The sequence below is a fragment of the Thalassophryne amazonica genome, chromosome 2 (genome assembly GCF_902500255.1).
Source record: "Thalassophryne amazonica chromosome 2, fThaAma1.1, whole genome shotgun sequence".
Lineage (NCBI taxonomy): Eukaryota > Metazoa > Chordata > Actinopteri > Batrachoidiformes > Batrachoididae > Thalassophryne > Thalassophryne amazonica.
This window is the reverse complement of record NC_047104.1, coordinates 5,245,513-5,267,428: the sequence shown is the minus strand read 5'-3', so window position 1 is coordinate 5,267,428 and position 21,916 is coordinate 5,245,513. Positions and strand designations below refer to the sequence as shown.

At 43.4% G+C, this 21,916-nt stretch overlaps 1 protein-coding gene across 1 annotated transcript in view; it reads left to right on the top strand.

Moving 5' to 3' along the window:
* Positions 1 to 3,311: 3,311 nt before the first annotated feature.
* Positions 3,312 to 21,916, top strand: part of LOC117501466 (mothers against decapentaplegic homolog 3-like) — a 61,177-nt gene continuing 42,572 nt past the window's right edge. The window contains exon 1 of the mRNA XM_034160369.1: positions 3,312 to 3,695. Within this exon, the coding sequence (XP_034016260.1) occupies positions 3,493 to 3,695 (203 nt within the window). The 5' untranslated portion in view covers positions 3,312 to 3,492. The remainder of the gene's footprint in view (positions 3,696 to 21,916) is intronic.

Sequence of the window (21,916 nt, the reverse complement as noted above, 5' to 3'; positions counted from 1 at the left end):
ATTCGTAAACTGTTGCCCGGGCGGTTAGTTACCGGCTGACCGACCACACAGCGGCTGCAGCAGCTCTCGCACTAGAGGTGGGCGGATCAATCCTAATATCGATAATATCGATACCAACGCTGGTATTGATAGTGAACGATCCTCGTGCAAAAAGATTGATACCCAAGCTTTTTTTCTCTCCCGCACACACTGACTGCTGCGCATGCAGATTCATCACAGTCTACTCTCTGTAAGAGCAGCGCTGCGCTGTGTCACACAACATGGAGCAGCGCACCCTCCCCCCTCTGGTCTTTTGTTGTTGCATTGTCATGTGATTCAACGGCACCAGCCAAATTTGTTGTGGTGTGTTAATTTTGTTGTATTGTGGTTTGTCAGCCCTCTACCACGAGATTTTGTTTTGTGTTGAGTGATTTTTTTTTTTTAAACAAAAATGTTGATTGTGATAATAAAGTATTCTGTTGTCACGTACAATGTTTGGCGAAATTCTATCCTAGGTCTTTTGGATCCTTTAGATCTATGAAGCTTAAATATGAAAAGGTATCGGTATCGATATCAGCGATACTGGGCCTGTATTTACTTAGTATTGGATCAATACCAAAATTCCCGGTATCACACAACTCTATCTTGCACCCAAGTCACCATGTCGGGAAAGTTTCAGTTTTAGGACACAAAGTGACCCAAATCTAATGAGTAATGAAATAACTTTAATAAAAATTACAACTTGAACAAATATCAAAGAAGTGTGAATACTGTATTACTTTAAAAGCACGCAGTTCTCTTAACAGGTCCACTTCTGTGACTACACGCCTGAAGGGCAAAAAGTTGATTTTATTCCCTGTTCAGAAGAGTTTGAGATTAAAGAACTAAAAGAAGGTTCATTTGCATCAAAGACAGACTTCAGGCGGCGGATGACTCTGAACTTCACACAACTTTGATAACATTCATTCATTCAGGCATTTTCTGCTGCTTAGCTGAGTCCGGCTCGCAGTGGCAGCAGACTAAGCAGAGCAGACGAATAATTATCAAGTTCCTTTGATATTTGATTCTTATTGCAGTAAAAGATGTATTTTCATATTTCGTGTGCGATGTTATGAAGTAAAAAGCAGGACTAGGGTTTTTGGCGGAGTACTACCTCATCCGCAGTGCAGCAGACGGTGCACACGGGCCAAACTTCTTGTTGCCAGGTCCGTTGCTTAGAAGCGATTTTGCGCTTGTTCGGGTGCAGTTTGACAACAGTTACCAAACTCCGTCCCAATTTCAAATATTAACTTGTTTCTTGTTTCACCCTCTGCAAAAACTAACTTTTAATTAGGGAACGTCTAGAAATCTCCAGTCTTGTTTTGGGGAACAGTTTGAGGCCATAGCTCAGCTAACAGCTTAATTAAAAGACAAACAAAACGTAAGGTTTTAGGTTCCTTGAAACTTTAATGTCATCGTCTGTCTCTCTTCACATCTCTCCTGCTTTCTGAAATGTAACACACTTAGATTTTTTCAAATTTCACCTTTGATGAAAAGTAAACCACTTTTAAAGGGCTCGCTATAGCTAGCATGATCCTTACGGTGTGCACAAAAGTGTCAGACTGACACTTTAAATAAAATTACATTTTGGTTTTACTAAAACAGAAGATTTACGCAAATAAATCCTAAAATAAGAATCCTAAAATAGATTTCAAATTTTTCTTACATACTGTTTTCTTATTTTTGAACAGAATGATATGTGGCACGAAGAAAGTGGAATGTTTTGTTGTTTTAAACATGTTTTGGTAAGACATTTTGATGTAATAGCTAACTTTATCATCACAATGCTGTAAAGTGATAGTGAGAAAAGGAAATAGCGTTAGCGTCCCATCGTGCCCCACACGCCTGAAGTGGTTCAGGTTAGAGGTGGGCGATACCGGGAATTTTGGTATTGATCCGATACCAAGTAAATACAGGCCCAGTATTGGTGATATCCATATTGATACAGATACTTTTCATATTGAAGCTTCATAGAGCCAAAGGATCCAACAGACCTAGGATAAAAGTTTGCCAAACGTACGTGACAACAAAATACTTTATTAACACAATCAACATTTTTGTTTAAAAGAATATCACTCAACACAACTTAAAACAAAATCTGAGGTAGAAGGCTGACAAACCACAACACAAGGGTGACCTGCTCTGTGTTGTGTGACACAGCGCAGCGCTGCTCTTACAGATAGACTGTGATGAATCTGTGTGCACAGCAGTCAGTGCGTGCAGGAGAGAAAAAAAGCTTGAGTATCAATCTTTTTACACGAGGATCGTTCAATATCAACATCAGCGTTGGTATCAATATTATCGATATTAGGATTGATCCACCCACCTCTAGTTCAGGTTCAACTCACCAGTTGTAAATAAGGAAAATCAAGTCACTGCTCATCAGATACGAGGAAACGGCCGTGAGATGTGAAGCCATTCAAAGGTAAGTTTTTCAAATCCCAGGACTCAGGGGCGCTGCCAGGGATTTTAGGCCCCATGAAAAGAAATCTTACTGGGCCACCCCCCCATATTATTTTGTCAGTATTATATTTGTGTTAGGGGCCTCTCTGGGCCCCGAGAATCCTTCTCCTTATTCTCCTCTTTTCGGCACCCCTGCCAGGACAAATCATATCCAGGTTACCTGTCTTTGATATTCCTGTCCCATTAGGTCCTTAAATGTCCTGATAAGTGTAAGGACATGGCGACCAGAAGCCCCAATGCTTGCAAAGGATCATGGGACCCTGAAGTTGTCTATTTTTTGCGCATGCACAGAACAAATTGGGGCCATGCGACTTACAGCCGCAACAACTGAGTGTTTTATGTACAGAAGAAACCTTTAAAATTTATGAAAACACCTAAATGGCAAAAACTGCACTCTTTTATGATGGACATTCCCAATGACTCAGCATTCTGAATACACACTGTGTTCCACCTTATGTGTGTGTGTGTGTACCAGTAAAAGTTGTTTAAAAAAAGGTTTTATGTATACAGAGTCCGTTTTCTTAAGAAATATTAAGGCAACTTAGTCGTATAATATAATAATATAATAGTTATTGCTAAGCCCAAACTGTCTGTCTGTTAGCATGTCTGTGGCAGCGACAACAACCCTGAACCAGGTGACACTGGTAGCTTTTTGGAATAGTCACAGCTGTTTTATGCTTTTAATTTCGCGTATGTCGACGAACAAACAAACAAACAAACCTTGATGATTTGCCCACGAGGCGTGAGGGACAAGATTGCTTGTTTTCCTTTGTCCTATCTGGCAACCGAGTTCCCGCTGCGCCAGACGGGCTTTTGCGCTGAAACCGGACCGTGTAACGCCGCTGACAGCACCGTGCGCGTGCCCGGTAAACAACTGTTTGTTTACGGCTGAAGCGCTTTTTAAAGAAGCAAAAAAGCGGCGTTCGTGGGGCTTTTTTGCAACGCTGTTGTTTTATTTAGTTTATTTTGTTGGACTTGTCCACAGTGGAGCTGCACTTTCCCCGAGTCGACATGTCGATTTTACCTTTCACTCCCCCCATCGTCAAAAGACTTTTGGGCTGGAAGAAAGGCGAGCAGAACGGCCAGGAGGAGAAATGGTGCGAAAAAGCCGTCAAAAGTTTAGTGAAAAAGCTGAAGAAAAGCGGCCAACTGGACGAGCTGGAGAAAGCCATCACTACCCAAAGTATCAGCACCAAGTGCATCACCATCCCCAGGTGAGACGCTTTTTACTGCCTCCACACACACACACACACACACACACACACACACAAGATAAAGACCCATTTCACCACCTTAACCTGGAGCCTGAATCTGTTAAATACATTAAGACGTATGGAGCGTCGTGTGGTTCGAGCAGCCGGCGAGCTGCAGCTTTACTTTTAAACAACACTTAAAATAAGAATCATAATGGTAATATAATAATGAGAATAATTCCTCGTGCATGTTTCTTGTTGTCACTTTGAATAACGTGTGCACGGATTTGTTCTGCGGTAACACAAGCAGACCGCACGTTATCACGTTACACAATCTGACCTTAATCTGGACGCTTTCTAACGTGCTGCGGTGAAGTTGGCTTTACGTTCGATGTTCGTACCTTCTTCACCTTCATCACCCAGTGTGCTGGCAGGCAACCTAGGGACCGTCAATAAATTACTGTCTGAAATAAACTTTTTTTGTTGTTTCGTCAATAGCGTGCATGCCAGATGACCTAAACACCCCATCAGTGCAGACTGGTTCTGCTTTGTGGGACTAATCAGACACAGCTCAAGTTAAAAAAGTTTCCCTGCACTTTCTGTTTTATATTATTTAAAGAAAATCCCTTAGTTTTCTATGGAAAAGTTATTTTTTTCTTCAATAGCTTCCATATAATGGGACCTAGAGACCCCAAATCAATGCAGGATGGTTCTGAGATGTGGGACTAATCACACACGTCACCTTAAAAGGTTTCCCTGCATCTTCTATTTTTCATTAATATTTTAAAAATCCCTTAGTTTTCTTTGGAAATCAAATCAGTGTGTCATGCAGATAAAGTTTGATTCCATCTTTCACAAGGAGTCACGTTCACTGTGTGGAGCCGAAAAGCCACCTGTACCTGCAGCACACATTACAGAGCGGGCAAGTTGGATTTGTGATGGTGACGTATCATTTAAACCTTAGTACTCACACCACCTGACAAAATCATGTAAAACACATATGAATTCATTTTTCAATTCAACAGCTCCAGTGTGATGAGTGTGACATGCCCAGTGTGTGAAAGTGGACACTCATCAACGTGAAGATGCCAAGAAAACCCAGTGGCTTTGTGTTCTGTGCAGATAAACATGAGATATATTAAAAATAAAGTTTTTGAAAAAAAAATGCTATGACAAGGTGTTTCTCATTATTCCCATAAAGCAACATCATTCTACATTCATCTGGAGTACCAAGTTCACATGATATGGAAGGTGTTGGAAAAAAAGACTTTCCTGTGTAAAACAAGATATTTTTCTATACAATATAAATGACAAGGTGCTGAAAAAAATTATGCATTCATGTGTGTCTGATCAGTCCCAGAGAGCAAAACCATTTTGCACTGATTTGGGGTCTCTAGGTCCCATTACACAGAAGTTATCAAAGAAAAAATGACTTTTCCATAGAAAAGCAAAGGATTTTTTTTTTAAATATTAACATAAAATAGAAGGTGCAGGGAAATCTTTTAACCTGAGGTATGTCTGACTGGTTCCACATCTCAGAACCATCCTGCATTGATTTGGGGTCTCTAGGTCCCATTATATGGAAGCTACTGAAGAAAAAACAGATTTTTCCACAGAAAACAAAGGGATTTTTAAAAAATATTATAAAATAGAAAGTGCAGGGAAACCTTTTAACTTGAGGTCTGTGATTAGTTCCACAACGTGGAACCATTCTGCACATTCTGTAAGCTACTGAAAAAAGAAGAAGATTAATTTAGACAGTAATTTATTGACGGCCCCTAGTAGGGATGGGTATCGAGAACCGGTTCCTTTTGGGTATCATTAAGAAAAGAATCGTCCTCTATTCTGTTCACACAGCTCCAAATGTTGCGCGGCTCTCTGACGAGTCAAGTTAGAACGATAGAGTCCAGTCGGAATTAATAACTTCAAAGTGAAACACAGTTTTGTTTATTTTTATTTATGTCCAGAGATCAAGGATACAGTGACCAATTTCATATTTATTTACTTTAAGACTCAATGAAATACATAGAAAACCTGTAAAGCCTACTTTTAGTACAAAATTCACAAGAGGTATCAATAAGGGGCTCGATAAGGAATCGGATCGATAAGCAGAATTGATAATGGCATCGACATCGATAAAATCTTATCAATACCCATCCCTAGCCCCTAGCTTACCTGCCACCAACATTGAATGAAGTCGATGAATATCCGAATATCCAGTGTACAATTAACTTCACCATGATTAAAAAAAAACCATTACTATGGAAACCACCAGTTATTATCACATGGTATCAAGAAAACAAATAACACCCCATCATAGTTTATGAGATGGTTAGTTCTGAGAAAACATCTCATGATCACCCTCGATTAAATCATGAAATCATAGCGTAAATCTCACTTATGACGTAGTAAGTCATAGTTATGAGTTACACCAGTTGCACAATATCATGTCTCCCCTGAGGGTGATGCTTCAGTACCACACCAGACACACGCGTGTGGTTTCATTACACTCAATCATATAAGATGCCGGTAGTAGGTCACATACACACACAGTATGCTACATCATGGCTCTGAGATACTAAAGTGTAATTATGAAATAAATCAGTTACAAGATTGTATGTAAATACGACTTACTAAGTCACATTTAATATATACAATCATAAATATGACATCCTTCATAGTTAGGACATAGTAGTAAATCATAATTACAAGATAGTAAGTCAAATGTGTGAGATATAAAGTCACAATTATGAAATATCAAATGGTGTAATTCAATGGAGAGGCAAAGAAGTATGTTAGGGTGGTGCAGGACATGTACCAGGATAGTGTGACAGCAATGAGATGTGCATTAGTAGTGACTGATTCATTCAAGGTAGAGGTGGGATTACACCAAGGATCAGCTCTGAGCCCTTTCTTGTTCACAGTGGTGATGGACAGGTTGACAGATGAGAGCAGACAGGAGTCCCCATGGACTATGATGTTTGCAGATGACATTGTGATCTGTAGTGAGAGTAGAGAGCAAGTTGAGTCTAGCCTGGAGAAGTGGAGATATGCTCTGGAGAGAAGGGGAATGAAAGTCAGTAGAAGCAAGACTGAGTTCATGTGTGTGAATGAGAGGGAGCCCAGTGGAATAGTGCAGTTACAAGGAGTAGAAGTGATGAAAGTAGATGAGTTTAAATATTTGGGGTCAACTGTCCAAAGTAATGGAGAGTGTGGTAGAGAGGTGAAGAAGAGAGTGCAGGCAGGGTGGAGTGGGTGGAGAAAGGTGGCAGGAGTGATTTGTGACCGAAGAATATCAGCAAGAGTGAAGGGGAAAGTTTACAAAACAGTAGTGAGACCAGCTATGTTGGACGGCTTAGAGACGGTGGCACTAACAAAAAGACAGGAGGCGGAGCTGAAGATGTTGAGATTCTCTTTGGGAGTGACGAGGATGGACAAGATTAGGAATGAACATATCAGAGGGACAGCTCAGGTGGGACGGTTTGGAGACGAAGTCAGAGAGGTGAGACTGAGATGGTTTGGACATGTGCAGAGGAGGGACCCAGGGTATATAGGGAGAAGGATGCTGAGGATGGAGCCACCAGGCAGGAGGAGAAGAGGGAGACCAAAGAGGAGGTTTATGGATGTCCTGAGGGAGGACATGCAGGTGGTTGGTGTGACAGAGGACAGGGTGAGATGGAGACCATTGATCTGCTGTGGTGCCCCCTAATGGGAGCAGCAGAAAGACAAAGAAGAAGAAAGAATTCTGAAATACAAAGTGAGCTTCAAGTTGTTTTTATAAGACACTGACATCATTGAGACAAAGATTTCATTGTAAAATATTCTTTTTTTAAACAATAAAGGCCAAATATCCATTTTCACCTCGCAGTAGTGAGTCATTAGCATGCGATCATTTGAAATTCCATTTATTTTAAGGAACAGAGAAAGGAACAAACATCTCCTTCTTGTGAGTTTAATAGTCGCTGTTTTCTGCAACATGATGCACTTTCTGCTAAATCAATAAACTGTACTCAGCATGTTTTATTGTGTGTGTGTGTGTGTGTGTGTGTGCGTGTGCGTGGCGTTGGCTTGACGCCGTACTGTGTGTCAGGTGAAACTGAACCCTGCTCCAGGCACTCCCACATTCTTGTTTGCTACAAGTGTACATATCGCGGCGTGCACAGGCCCGGCCCAGCGTTACGAGTTCAGCCTGCCCAGAAAGTTAAATCATGTTTGCTGCGCTCCGGTTTCATATTTCCCACCGCTAATGCGGAGGGGAAGAGGCGGAGTGGCTGAAGATGACCCCGGATCAGCGCTGGCTGTCAGGGCGGCTTCACAGCTTCCCTGGAGAGCTGCTGCTTCTATTAATTCCCTGGTGTTCTGGCTCGCGGACAGCAGCTGGCTGCATGTTCAGGCCCGTCCGCGGCCGGGTCAGACGAGTCGCTTCACCACCGCCTTCTGATGATTTCTGGAGCACGCATGAATGCGTTTGACTCAGTCCGCCATGATCTGATTGCAGAATCTTGTTGTACAAACTGAATAAACAGGAAACGTGATTCACATTTACCTCCGAGGGACAAATTTCATGGTTATTTTTAAAATTTTCAAAGCTTTTGATTCTTTGTAAAAGTAAATGAAGATGTTCTGCACGCAAAGAAGAAGTGGAATACAGATGTTCTTGTGTTCTTACTTGATGTCATTTGATGATTGAGGATAAAATAGAGCAAAAGACTGACAGGCGGAGTGGGGAGGAGCCAGCAGAAATGTGGGATCTTCATCTGTGGATGGTGACTGAGTGAATGACATCACAGATATAGTACATTGTGGCTGAATGCTTGTGTAAGAAAAAGTGAATTCAGCTCAGATGACGTCAGTCTGACTCACACTGTCGCACATCTGACTGAATCAGTCACATTAAAAACAGCAAGACTTTGAACGCAAAGATGTTTAATCGTGGACATAATGGATCATAGTTAAATGTATTTGTTGTAATTCAGTGAATATTAAAAGCATTTATAAAGCAGTGCACTTCATCCATCCATCCATCCATCCATCCAGCATCCTTCTCCACATTCATCCATCCATCCACCTGTCTTCCTTCCATCCATCCATCTATACATACATACATACAGAACCCCATTTATCCATTCACCCACCCATCTTTCCATCCAACCTTGGATCCATCCACCCATCTATCCATCCAATCATCTCCACAACCATCCATCCATACATACGTTATGTATTTATTAGGGTTGAAATGATTAATTGAGGTACATTTAAGGTGCAGCTCCATCCAGAGATGGGAGTTGTGTTCGTGTTGGCGACCCTCCTGTCCTGTGCGCCAATAGCATTTCTTGTATATTCGTCCGTGAATTGTTCTGTGAATTGTTCTGTAATTTATGTCTGTATCATGGCCCCAGCGGAGGGTCACCCCTTTGAGTCTGGTCTGCTTGAGGTTTCTTCCTCAGAGGGAGTTTTTCCTTACCACTTTTGCTCTGGGGGTTGGTAAGGTTAGACCTTACCTCTGTGAAGCGCTTTGAGGCAACTCTGTTGTGATTTGGTGCTATATAAATGAAAATAAATTGAAATTGAAATCGAGTAACTTGAATAATTTGATTACAAAATTGTTCGAGACAAATTCTTTGCCCCAAGGCTTCGTTTAACACTGTTGTACATATGCCAGGCCTGTATGCGGCGCTGTAACACTCCCACAAAAAATGAAGAAGACTACAGAGCATGGGCAAAACTAATGGAAGAGCTAATCAATGTAGCAGGCGATGCTACAAGTTTACAAAGCCGCACGCTGAGTAAAATAAAGCCTTTTAAGAGAAACAGTCCATGCTGCTCGTCTGAAACGAACTTATTGCGCATTGAAAGTGAAGCAGTGTGTTTGTATATTTTTTTAAAAACGCGGTTTGGTTCGCTGGCTGTTCTCCACCTCTGCAGATGAAGCGAAAGGATGCACACTTTAAGTGAATCATGATTAACTCTTCAAAAAAATGCCTTTATTCAGATTTGATAAGAGTTTTTATCAACAGGCTGTACAGTGGATTTATCAGTGCAGCTTTTGTGGAAACGTTGCACTCCACAGCCATTTTTCAAAGGCTTTGTTATTTCCCAAGTATCCATAGAAAACAAGGAATTTGACTTTGGTTTGAGCTGCACTACGGCGTGAATAAAAATACACTAAACACTGAATAAATCACAGAAATAAAAAGAGAGAAAAAAGAATGTTCTGTCTGCAGACTGAAGATTTCGCAGAGCGCCTTACTTGTGCACCTAAAACAGGTGATCTCAATAATCAACTCATCCACCTGCCTGAAGAGCTGAACTGATTACAATCAGCTGGTTCATTGGGAAGATGGAACAAATATGTGGCTGGACTTTTACTTTCTGAAGCTGGATTTGACACCTCTGTACATGTATGTACATCCATCCATCCATCCATCCATCCATCCATCCATTCATCCTCTCCTTATCCCACCAGGGTTCATGTGGTCATTGCATTACATTCATACATTGGGCATTGGTTTAGTGCTCTGTAGTTAGCATACATGTTGTCACAGGAAACGTGTGAAATGACTTTTGTTGTGTCCCTTTAATGTCCTCATGTATTCACACTGCAGATGAAGAATTGTCCATTTGGACTTGGACACTCGTGTGAAGTCACAGTCTGTGGACATCATCCTGACATTTTCACACAAACTGTGGTTTTGACAGTGAGCAGGTTTTAGTTTTTTTTTTTTTCTTAAATTGTAACAAACAGGATGCATGTTGTTGCCCACTTTGAAGACTGAGTCACCGCTGAGCTGAGCAGCTCATGTTGTTGTCCTCCTCTCGGCTGGCGTCGTCCTTTTGAAGTTCTGTCTCTGTCAGCTGTGCGCTCGCTCGCGTTGCTCATGAACATCCGGCTCTTTCTGCTGTTTTCAAAGAGGTGTCAGATGACTAAGGAGTGACTCTTCTCCTCTTTTCAGGGGCCGCGTGCACATGTCCCGTGTTGATTAGTGATGCGTGTAGCTGGGTGTTTCTGTCTCCGTCTCTAATCTGAGGACTTTTAGTGTTTTTAAAATGACTTTCAGAAGAATGAACGAGAGTAAAAGTTGCAGCCGTCCAGAAGTTAAAAAGCCACCATCTGTTCAAAGTAGCAGTGACGTCATGCTGGCAGCCTGCTTTGCAACTGACGGCACGTTCGTGCTTGAACAGTGTCATACGTCGAGCTACACAGCAAAATCCTCAGTGTTAATTTAACTCATACAGTGTTAAATGTAACATAACTTCAGAGTTTATAAAATCCTCACCAATTCTGAGTTACACTTTGTGTCATCAGGCCAAGTACAACAGCATGTGTTCGTGCTGCGTGTTGCCACATCCACCACAGAACCACATGGAGTCCTGGAAAGCAACCACCCAGGCAGGAAACTGGTCTGTCCCCACCCCTTGAAAGCAGAAAGGTGAAATGTTGATGTTCTTCTTCATCCGCTGGGGTGCTGAACACTCAGCCACCTGGGTTGGATCACGCACAGAGAGATGTGCTGCGTGGTCAGAATGTCAAAGCTGGTGCTCGCTCACAGTGCCAGCGATCTTCCTCATCTTACTCTCCCTAAGTAACCACTTGTTCAACATTGGTTAGCCTACAAGGCTCTCACAATCATACAGTAAGACAGAAAGCACCGGGACCACAAAGATGTGGTTTGAAGTTCAGGTTTGAAGTTATGAGAGTGTACGTGGATCCTCAACCCACCCGATGTCAGTAAGTAGAAGTCCTTCAGAGTCTCAGAGGCCCTTTGGCACTGGTGCTTATTTCTGGACTTCCCCTTGATGGGAGACCAGTCCACCACAGGTGACTTATCCATCCAAGCATGGTACCCATTTACAGCTGGTTGGACTTGGACAGTGCAGAAGAAGTGTATTTTCTGAGGATAAAGACACGTCTCATGACCAGGAATTGAACTCAGGTCTACATATTGGTATTCCAGCTCCTTTCCTACTCAGCCGAGCAGTAGATGATAAAATGATACTTTGACAGAGGGGTATGAACATTGATGTGATGAACTCTAAAGAATAACTCCAGGGTAATTCTCCAGTAACATGATTACAATCAGAGCATATTTTTAACGGTAAGCTGAAATATGGTCAGATGGTCATTGTAATTCCGTAACCGTAGAATTGCACTAAATAAACACTGTGCAGGTTTCAGTTCTGTTCAGTTTATTTATATGATGCTAAATCAGGAAGTAAGTCATGTCAAAGCCATATACACAGCGAGTAAGATGCAGACCGTATCCAGCCCATCAGCAGGCACATTTGCCGCAGTGGTAAAGGGAACAATTCTCATCTTATTTATTACTTGTTTTGTTTTTTACCAGTAAGAAATATCAAGCAGATCAGACTCTGTGGAGTGGCCATCTGTCATCACCATTCTATCAAGTCAGTCAAACTCCATTTTCATAAATAATGTGCTGCATAAATCAATATTTACTAACTAAAAACAGTCAAAGAGTTACTCCACAGAACACCATTCTACTGTGATTTACCCTGATCCAAAAAGCACAAAACAGGATGAAACTGCATAATCCAGCTTGCCTCCTAACAGGCTATCTTATAAAGTGCAGACTTTGGCTATGTCTGTGTCAGATTTTTACCCCAATCGAGCACAATCAAATAAGTTTCAAGCTGTATTCACAACGAATTACCCTGTTTAAAGAAGTTCAGACATGACTGAAGCTGTTAATACCACGAGCACCCGAAGGACACGTCCAGGCTGGACAAACTGATCAGGTGGTCTGGCTCTGTGGTTGGCATGAAGCTGGACTCTCTGGTGACGGTGGCAGACAAGAGAACACTGGACAAACTGCTGGACATTATGGACAATGCCGTTCACCCTCTGGACACCGTCATCAACAACCAGAGGAGCATCTTCAGCCACAGACTGCTCCTTCCCAAGTGCAGGACCAACAGACTGAAAAACTCCTTTGTCCCTCAGATCATCAGACTGTACAACTCCTCACTCAGGGGGAGGAGGAGTAACAGGAAGACAGAGGACGGGAAGGAGAGCAACAGTAGTAGCCAGTAAACCAGTATTGATCATTATTATCATTTTACCAGGGCGCTGCTGGGCCGGTATCGTAGATTTACGTCGACGCTACCTGGCTATACCCGCCCGCTGTGAGTAAACAAATGACGTCATAGCGCGCAGCCCAAGAACTGTCCACAGAGGGAGGAAAAAAAACTGTCCTCAGAGGAAAAGATGAAAAGGCGAGAAGTGTGTGTTGGTCCTAATATGAATATTCCGGATGATTTTCTCATGGATAGTACGACAATGAACAGCAGCCAAAGCAGCCAGCTTGATGAGGATGCACTGGCGAATTTGGAGAGCAGCGCGTGCCAGCCGACACGACAAAAGTTAAGGTGAGCCAACTTTTTATGTACGCGTTACGTGTCGTGTATCTCAGTAAAAAGTGATAATAATGCAAATAACATGCATTTGTCGTGCGGTATGCATTTTCAGAGTCCCTCCGTCCATGCCCAGTCACCGAAAATGACAGATATTCGCCCGAGTTAGACTGTATGTTGTCATACAGTCAAGAATACAAGTCTAGAGTACTTCTGTTTATAATACCGCTGTGTGGCTTTTCACTGTGTCCAATAGGAGAACCCGATTTACTTGAATTTTACAATGTAGCACGTGGCTGTCATCCCGCGGTGAAACTCCAGCTTTAGGCAGCTTGCTCACCTGAGTCACTTGAGACGGCGTTGCTGGACAGAGGTGTGATCCAGCTCGGGTCACTGAGAGTTCATGTGTGCCGTCTGTCTTTGCACTTGCTGCAGGATTCCTGTAATTGTTTGATTTGTCTGTCAGAAGGGAAAACACCTGTGACACACCGTGTGTGTGTGTGTGTGTGTGTGTGTGTGTGTGTGTGTGTGTGTGTGTGTGTGTGTGTGTGTGTGTGTGTGTCTACAGGGTTTACCTTGTTGGACTTACAAAAGTGATGAGTTTCAGCTTCATTCACTGACAGGAACAATGACAGTAATGTGGAGTGGCTTTGGTGTGGTGGTACAGAGTCTGTGGAGTCAGCTCAGAGGAATGCTCCTTCTGCCTGCCGGGGCCTTCAGGAGGGCGTGGGCCACTGTTTGGTTTGTGGAGGGGGGTTACACAGACGGCTGTGCCTCGGCCCGGCCCGTCTCTCTATCTGCGGGGGAGTGTGCAGACACTCGCACACCAGACAACAAGCCCGCTTTTGTTCTCCTGCTGCCACCGCGGCTGCTGCTCCCAGACTACAGCTGGATGTGTGCAAGCAAACAATTCGCCACACAGGGGAAGAGTTTAAGAAGACAGTAATTCAGTACTGCAATATCCAGAACTTGGCGTTTGGTTTCCAATTCACCCGCAGAGTGCAGTCAGGGAAGATATATATACTCAACAAAAATATAAACGCAACACTTTTGGTTTTGCTCCCATTTTGTATGAGATGAACTCAAAGATCTAAAACTTTTTCCACATACACAATATCACCATTTCCCTCAAATATTGTTCACAAACCAGTCTAAATCTGTGATAGTGAGCACTTCTCCTTTGCTGAGATAATCCATCCCACCTCACAGGTGTGCCATATCAAGATGCTGATTAGACACCATGATTAGTGCACAGGTGTGCCTTAGACTGCCCACAATAAAAGGCCACTCTGAAAGGTGCAATTTTGTTTAATTGGGGGGGATACCAGGCAGTATCTGGTGTGACCACCATTTGCCTCATGCAGTGCAACACATCTCCTTGGCATCATCCGTGAAGAGAACACCTCTCCAACGTGCCAAACGCCAGCGAATGTGAGCATTTGCCCATTCAAGTCGGTTACGACGACGAACTGGAGTCAGGTCGAGACCGCGATGAGGACGACGAGCATGCAGATGAGCTTCCCTGAGACGGTTTCTGACAGTTTGTGCAGAAATTCTTTGGTTATGCAAACCGATTGTTTCAGCAGCTGTACAAGTGGCTGGTCTCAGACGTCTTGGAGGTGAACATGCTGGATGTGGAGGTCCTGGGCTGGTGTGGTTACATGTGGTCTGCGGTTGTGAGGCTGGTTGGATGTACTGCCAAATTCTCTGAAACAACTTTGGAGATGGCTTATGGTAGAGACATGAACATTCAATACACGATCAACAGCTCTGGTTGACATTCCTGCTGTCAGCATGCCAACTGCACGCTCCCTCAAATCTTGCGACATCTGTGGCATTGTGCTGTGTGATAAAACTGCACCTTTCAGAGTGGCCTTTTATTGTGGGCAGTCTAAGGCACACCTGTGCACTAATCATGGTGTCTAATCAGCATCTTGGTATGGCACACCTGTGAGGTGGGATGGATTGTCTCAGCAAAGGAGAAGTGCTCACTATCACAGATTTAGACTGGTTTGTGAACAATATTTGAGGGAAATGGTGATACTGTGTATGTGGAAAAAGTTTTAGATCTTTGAGTGCATCTCATACAAAATGGGAGCAAAACCAAAAATGTTGCGTTTATATTTTTGTTGAGTGTAGAACATGGCCTCTATTAACCAATATGCTAACAACACAAATCAAATCAATTTTATTTATATAGCGCCAAATCACAACAAACAGTTGCCCCAAGGCGCTTTATATTGTAAGGCAAAAGCCATACAATAATTACGGAAAAACCCCAACGGTCAAAACGACCCCCTATGAGCAAGCACTTGGCGACAGTGGGAAGGAAAAATTCCCTTTTAACAAGAAGAAACCTCCAGCAGAACCAGGTTCAGGGAGGGGCAGTCTTCTGCTGGTACTGGTTGGGGCTGAGGGGAGAGAATCAGGAAAAAGACATGCTGTGGAAGAGAGCAGAGATCAATCACTAATGATTAAATGCAGAGTGGTGCATACAGAGCAAAAAGAGAAAGAAACACTCAGTGCATCATGGGAACCCCCCCAGCAGTCTAAGTCTATAGCAGCATAACTAAGGGATGGTTCAGGGTCACCTGATCCAGCCCTAACTATAAGCTTTAGCAAAAAGGAAAGTTTTAAGCCTAATCTTAAAAGTAGAGAGGGTGTCGGTCTCCCTGATCTGAATTGGGAGCTGGTTCCACAGGAGAGGAGCCTGAAAGCTGAAGGCTCTGCCTCCCATTCTACTCTTAAAAACCCTAGGAACTACAAGTAAGCCTGCAGTCTGAGAGCGAATCGCTCTATTGGGGTGATATGGTACGATGAGGTCCCTAAGATAAGATGGGACCTGATTATTCAAAACCTTATAAGTAAGAAGAAGAATTTTAAATTCTATTCTGCAATTAACAGGAAGCCAATGAAGAGAGGCCAATATGGGTGAAATATGCTCTCTCCTTCTAGTCCCCGTCAGTACTCTAGCTGCAGCATTTTGAATTAACTGAAGACTTTTCAGGGAACTTTTAGGACAACCTGATAATAATGAATTACAATAGTCCAGCCTAGAGGAAATAAATGCATGAATTAGTTTTTCAGCATCACTTTGAGACAAGACCTTTCTAATTTTAGAGATATTGCGCAAATGTAAAAAAGCAGTCCTACATATTTGCTTAATACGCGCATTGAATGACATATCCTGATCAAAAATGACTCCAAGATTTCTCACAGTATTACTGGAGGTCAGGGTAATGCCATCCAGAGTAAGGATCTGGTTAGACACCATGTTTCTAAGATTTGTGGGGCCAAGTACAATAACTTCAGTTTTATCTGAGTTTAAAAGCAGGAAATTAGAGGTCATCCATGTCTTTATGTCTGTAAGACATTCCTGCAGTTTAGTTAATTGGTGTGTGTCCTCTGGCTTCATGGATAGATAAAGCTGGGTATCATCTGCGTAACAATGAAAATTTAAGCAATGCTTTCTAATAATACTGCCTAAGGGAAGCATGTATAAAGTGAATATAATTGGTCCTAGCACAGAACCTTGTGGATCTCCATAATTAACCTTAGTCTGTGAAGAAGACTCCCCATTTACATGAACAAATTGTAATCTATTAGATAAATATGATTCAAACCACCGCAGCGCAATGCCTTTAATACCTATGGCATGCTCTAATCTCTGTAATAAAATTTTATGGTCAACAGTATCAAAAGCAGCACTGAGGTCTAACAGGACAAGCACAGAGATGGTTATGAGTAATTTTTTCTCTAATAGTTAAAATTTTGTTAGCAAAGAAAGTCATGAAGTCATTACTAGTTAAAGTTAAAGGAATACTCAGCTCAATAGAGCTCTGACTCTTTGTCAGCCTAGCTACAGTGCTGAAAAGAAACCTGGGGTTGTTCTTATTTTCTTCAATTAGTGATGAGTAGTAAGATGTCCTAGCTTTATGGAGGGCTTTTTTATAGAGCAACAGACTCTTTTTCCAGGCTAAGTGAAGATCTTCTAAGTTAGTGAGGCGCCATTTCCTCTCCAACTTACGGGTTATCTGCTTTAAGCTGCGAGTTTGTGAGTTATACCACGGAGTCAGTCACTTCTGATTTAAGGCTCTCTTTTTCAGAGGAGCTACCGCATCCAAAGTTGTGCTCAATGAGGATGTAAAACTATTGACGAGATAATCTATCTCACTCACAGAGTTTAGGTAGCTGCTCTGCACTGTGTTGGTATATGGCACTGGAGAACATAACAAAGAAGGAATCATATCCTTAAACCTAGTTACAGCGCTTTCTGAAAGACTTCTACTGTAATGAAACTTATTCCCCACTGCTGGGTAGTCCATTAAAGTAAATGGAAATGTTATTAAGAAATGATCAGACAGAAGGGGGTTTTCAGGGAATACTGTTAGGTCTTCAATTTCCATACCATAAGTCAGAACAAGATCTAAAGTATGGATAAAGTGGTGGGTGGACTCATTTACATTTTGAGCGAAGCCAATTGAGTCTAATAATAGATTAAATGCAGTGTTGAGGCTGTCATTCTCAGCATCTATGTGGATGTTAAAATCCCCCACTATAATTATCTGTGCTAAGCACTAACTCAGACAAAACGTCTGAAAATTCACAGAGAAACTCACAGTAACGACCAGGTGGACGATAGATAACAACAAATAAAACTGGTTTTTGGGACTTCCAATTTGGATGGACAAGACTAAGAGTCAAGCTTTGAAATGAATTAAAGCTCTGTCTGGGTTTTTGATTAATTAATAAGATGGAGTGGAAGATTGCTGCTAATCCTCCCCCTCGGCCCGTGCTACGAGCATTCTGACAGTTAGTGTGACTCGGGGGTGTTGACTCATTTAAACTAACATATTCATCCTGCTGTAACCAGATTTCTGTAAGGCAGAATAAATCAATATGTTGATCAGTTATTATATCATTTACTAACAGGGACTTAGAATAGAGAGACCTAATGTTTAATAAACCACATTTAACTGTTTTAGTCAGACAACAGAGTGAATGGGCCAGAACCCAAGGGAACCGACTACAAAAAGGGCAGCATCAACCGGGTGGCCAAAACACCATGGAGGGACAAAAAGCCCTGCAGGAGGGTGACAAAGCAAAAAACAAGGAACAAACAGTCAGTCAGGCAAACAAACAAGCATGGAGTCCGGGGGACGACGGCGAAGCCCATGACGATAAGCAGGAGGCTCAGGAGGTCAGCCAGAAGGGAGACAGGGCCTCATGACAGAGGTAGCAAGTGGACCTGGGTCAGGTGCATGACTCAAACCCTGGCGAGCAAAAGGGCAGGAGGGAAGGGCTAACATTACCCCAGAACCAAGGAACCAGAGACCAAACATAGTACCGGGCCCCCAGAATAGGGAAGGCTGCGAATTAATGCCCAAACCCCATATTACCATGCAAGGAAGTCCAAAAAACAGGGAGATTGACAGACAAACAGCCAAATCTGGGGGCCTACGCCTGATAATACTGACACTGAACATAAACAAAAATGCCACAGTAAGAGGATTAACGAACCCAGCAAATGAATTAGATACAGCATAATAGTGAATAAACCACAGAGATAAAAAGCTATGGGAGCCACTGACATACATGATGTTATCAAAAGAGTTTGAGGAAGCAAAAAACTGCTTAGCTGAAGCGTGCAAAAAGTAAAAAAACTGACACAAAAGATTAGGGAGGCGAACAGGAACCAACCACTCCAGAATGGACCAGGGGGGTATCTTGATTGAGCCCAAATATGGAGCACCAACCAGTTCCCAACAAAAAAGCAAACAATGAAAGGACCAAACCAACAGGATCTCTCTTAAACACATATCAAAAGACATGGTTGCTATTAGCTTAGCACCGTAACAATACAAGAGCAATACATTGTGGAAAAAGGTTCTATGCAAACCTGCCACAAAACGAAAACTGCAGAAAAACCACCAAAAAAGCATGTTCAAAAAAAAATAATAAAAAACTCACAGTTCTGTAGATCGTAATCCCCAAGGGCACCCTTGAGGGTGGCGTTGATGATTGGTTCAGATGTAGTGTGGAGGTCATGGATATGTCTGTGCCTTCAATAGTCGTGCACGCTGTGGGTAGACGCAGAAATGTCTCAGAAGACTTTGGATATGAATACGTAAGTGACGTCTCATGCGGGGTGTGACAGGCTGAAGGCTCGAGTGGTGTGACCTTCTCCTGTAGTTCAGTCGCAGCTTCGTGGGACAGGAGATGCTCTGATGAGTCTGAACGTGGGCGCACAGCAGAAACACATGCTGCTGGGTTCTGGGATGTCATTCTCGCCGTGGAAGGCTCCTGTTGCATGCGCGGTGCTGGGAGCAGTGGTGTACTCGGAGAAGAGTGGATGACAGCGAGCTCAGGAGGCGGGCATGGAGGAATTAGGTCGGCGGGCATGAGCGCTGCTGAGGACCGGAAGGAATTGCGCGCTGTGGATGACTGCTGACACGGGCGTGCTTCGGTGAGTTGTAACGGCTTCAATGTTTCTGTTGGTTCAGGATCAGTGGACTTTGTGAGGCAGTCAGGTTGCATGATTTCTCCTGGTGACTCTGCAAGCAAAGTTGGAGACGACAGCGCTTCTGCTCCCGTCAAAGAGACAACCACAGACGTTCCTTCCCCTGCTGGCAGCACAGGGAACATGAGTGGGCCTGCTTCCTCCTGCGGTGTGCACTTGGAAGACAGGATGCGGGGTATGCAAGGTTCCACGGGATCCGGTGGCATGCGTCTTGAGTCATTTCAGAGCTTTCGTGGCATCAGAACAGGGATCCGACGAGGCGTGACTTGTGGTGATGCCACACTCGGCTGCGGGACCGAACCTCTTGGCTGGCACTTCTCAGCCGGCTTCAGCGTTAAGCGCCGAGGCGCAGGTGTGGGTAGCTGAGGAGGCGGGACGGATCAGGGTGTGGCAGTCTCTTGGTCACACAGAGACAGTGAAGGAAGCGTCGTGACTGGTGTCAATGCTGATTGCTGGTAGCGGACCGGTGCGTCAGACGGAAGCAGCGTGACTGCAGCGTTGGACAGCGTGATAGATTGGGGCGTGTCCGAGCAGGACTCTAGAATGTCGGCTTCAAACAGAAACGTCATTGGGTCGTCAATGTATGTGGGGATCCGACCTTGCATAAACAGAGACTTGATGTTGGCGAGTTCTGGATAAGATTCCCGGCTTATCCTGTAGGATGCGGTCTAATGCCGAAAAAATCCGTTGTCGTTCCTGCCGACCTGTGCTGTCCAGAAATTCATAAAATAAGTCCTGAATCTTAAAGAATACAGTGGCCGTGTCCTGTAGTGCTAACTGCTCTGACTCAGACTCCTCTTCCTTATCAGCATCAATCCAGTCAGATTCGTCGTCTTCTGACGGTAGGTAGGCCTCTGGGTGTTTCATCCAATTGGGCCGTTTTTGTTCACAAAAAACATCGTCAAGGCATAGAAGCTCCGGAAAATAGTCAAACAGCCAAGGATGTAGATTCACCAGGTTCCAGGCTTGGTCTAAATAATCACACTTCTCTTCTGGAGCATAACAGTCTCGAAAGCAGACAAAAAAAAAGAGAGAGATCAGAAAAAATCCTCTTTATCACCTCTAAATCTGGGAGAGCAGCAACAGAGTCCAAGGCAGGAGTGGAACTTGCAGGCTCCATGTTCTGGCCAGTTTGAATTGGCAGACCGGGGGGGGGGGGGGCCGTCTACTATGGTGGCTGTGTCCTGTAGATATGACCCTTCTGTCTCTGATGTGTAGTCATCATCAGGTCGGTCCACTCAGACTCGCTGTCAAGGAGCTGGTATGTGGGCGGCAAGTGCGTTTCTGGCTGGTAAATCCAGGCTGGGAGGCTTCCTGCCGCAAACAAGTTGTCCAGATCTTCTAATTCTGGAAAAAGATCGTACAGCCAGGAGTTCTCCTCCACCAGGTTCCAAGCTTTGTCCAAAAAGTCAAATTTTTTCTTTGGGGTGTAACAGGAGTGAAAACAGTTAAAGAAAAAAATTTACCTCAGAAAAAATGTCCTTGATGAGGGCCATGTCTGGGTCCTTGGCAGAGAGAGAGGTGTCAGACATGACTGGGAGTGAGCTTGCTGAGTCCCGTTTATGGCCAGTTCGTTCTGTCAGGAACTCGGGGTGATGTGGCACCAAAGTTGTGGGACCCAAATGCAAAAACTCACAGACAATGGAATTGAAATTGAAAGGCTTTATCGGTCAAAAAATGAGCTTGGATTCAGTACACAGTTAGGCAGTCATGGATGCAGAGGTACAGATAGTCGGCAGGCCAGGGCGTCGTCAAAAAGGCAGGCTCAGGTCTTTAACACAAGCAGACAAAGTACGTGGGCAGCAGCAAGACCAGGTCACAAAACAGAGCTGGGTCAGTACACAGCAAAACAAGGCAGAGCTATGAAAAGGCTGGTACGAAGACTGTGAAAATCAACGAACTGGCGGGGCTTGAGTGAAGACAGAGAGTTTAAATAACCAAAGTGGAAATGAGGAAAGTGAGAACAGGTGTGTTGGAAGAACCAGGAAGAGGGCGTGGCAAACAGAAGAAACAGAAAAGTTCAGGTGGGCGTGACTTAGTGCAAAAATACTGAACAGCCAAAACCAAAAGGTAATCCTGATGAAGAAAAAAACTGAAATAACAAAATGCAGAGACAAGTGCAATGAGACAGAGATGAAAGAAAACAGAAAAAACAACTAAACATCATGACATGCAAACGGAAAGAAATGACCCCAAAAACTAGTACATGTTAAAGTGGACAGACCAGCCAGAATATAAAAGACTAAGACAAAACTAGAACGGAACAGACCATGGCTAGAGTATAAAAACTAACAAGAACAAAATGGCAAACAGACCCACAGACGACAGAATAACAGATAATGCCTAAAAT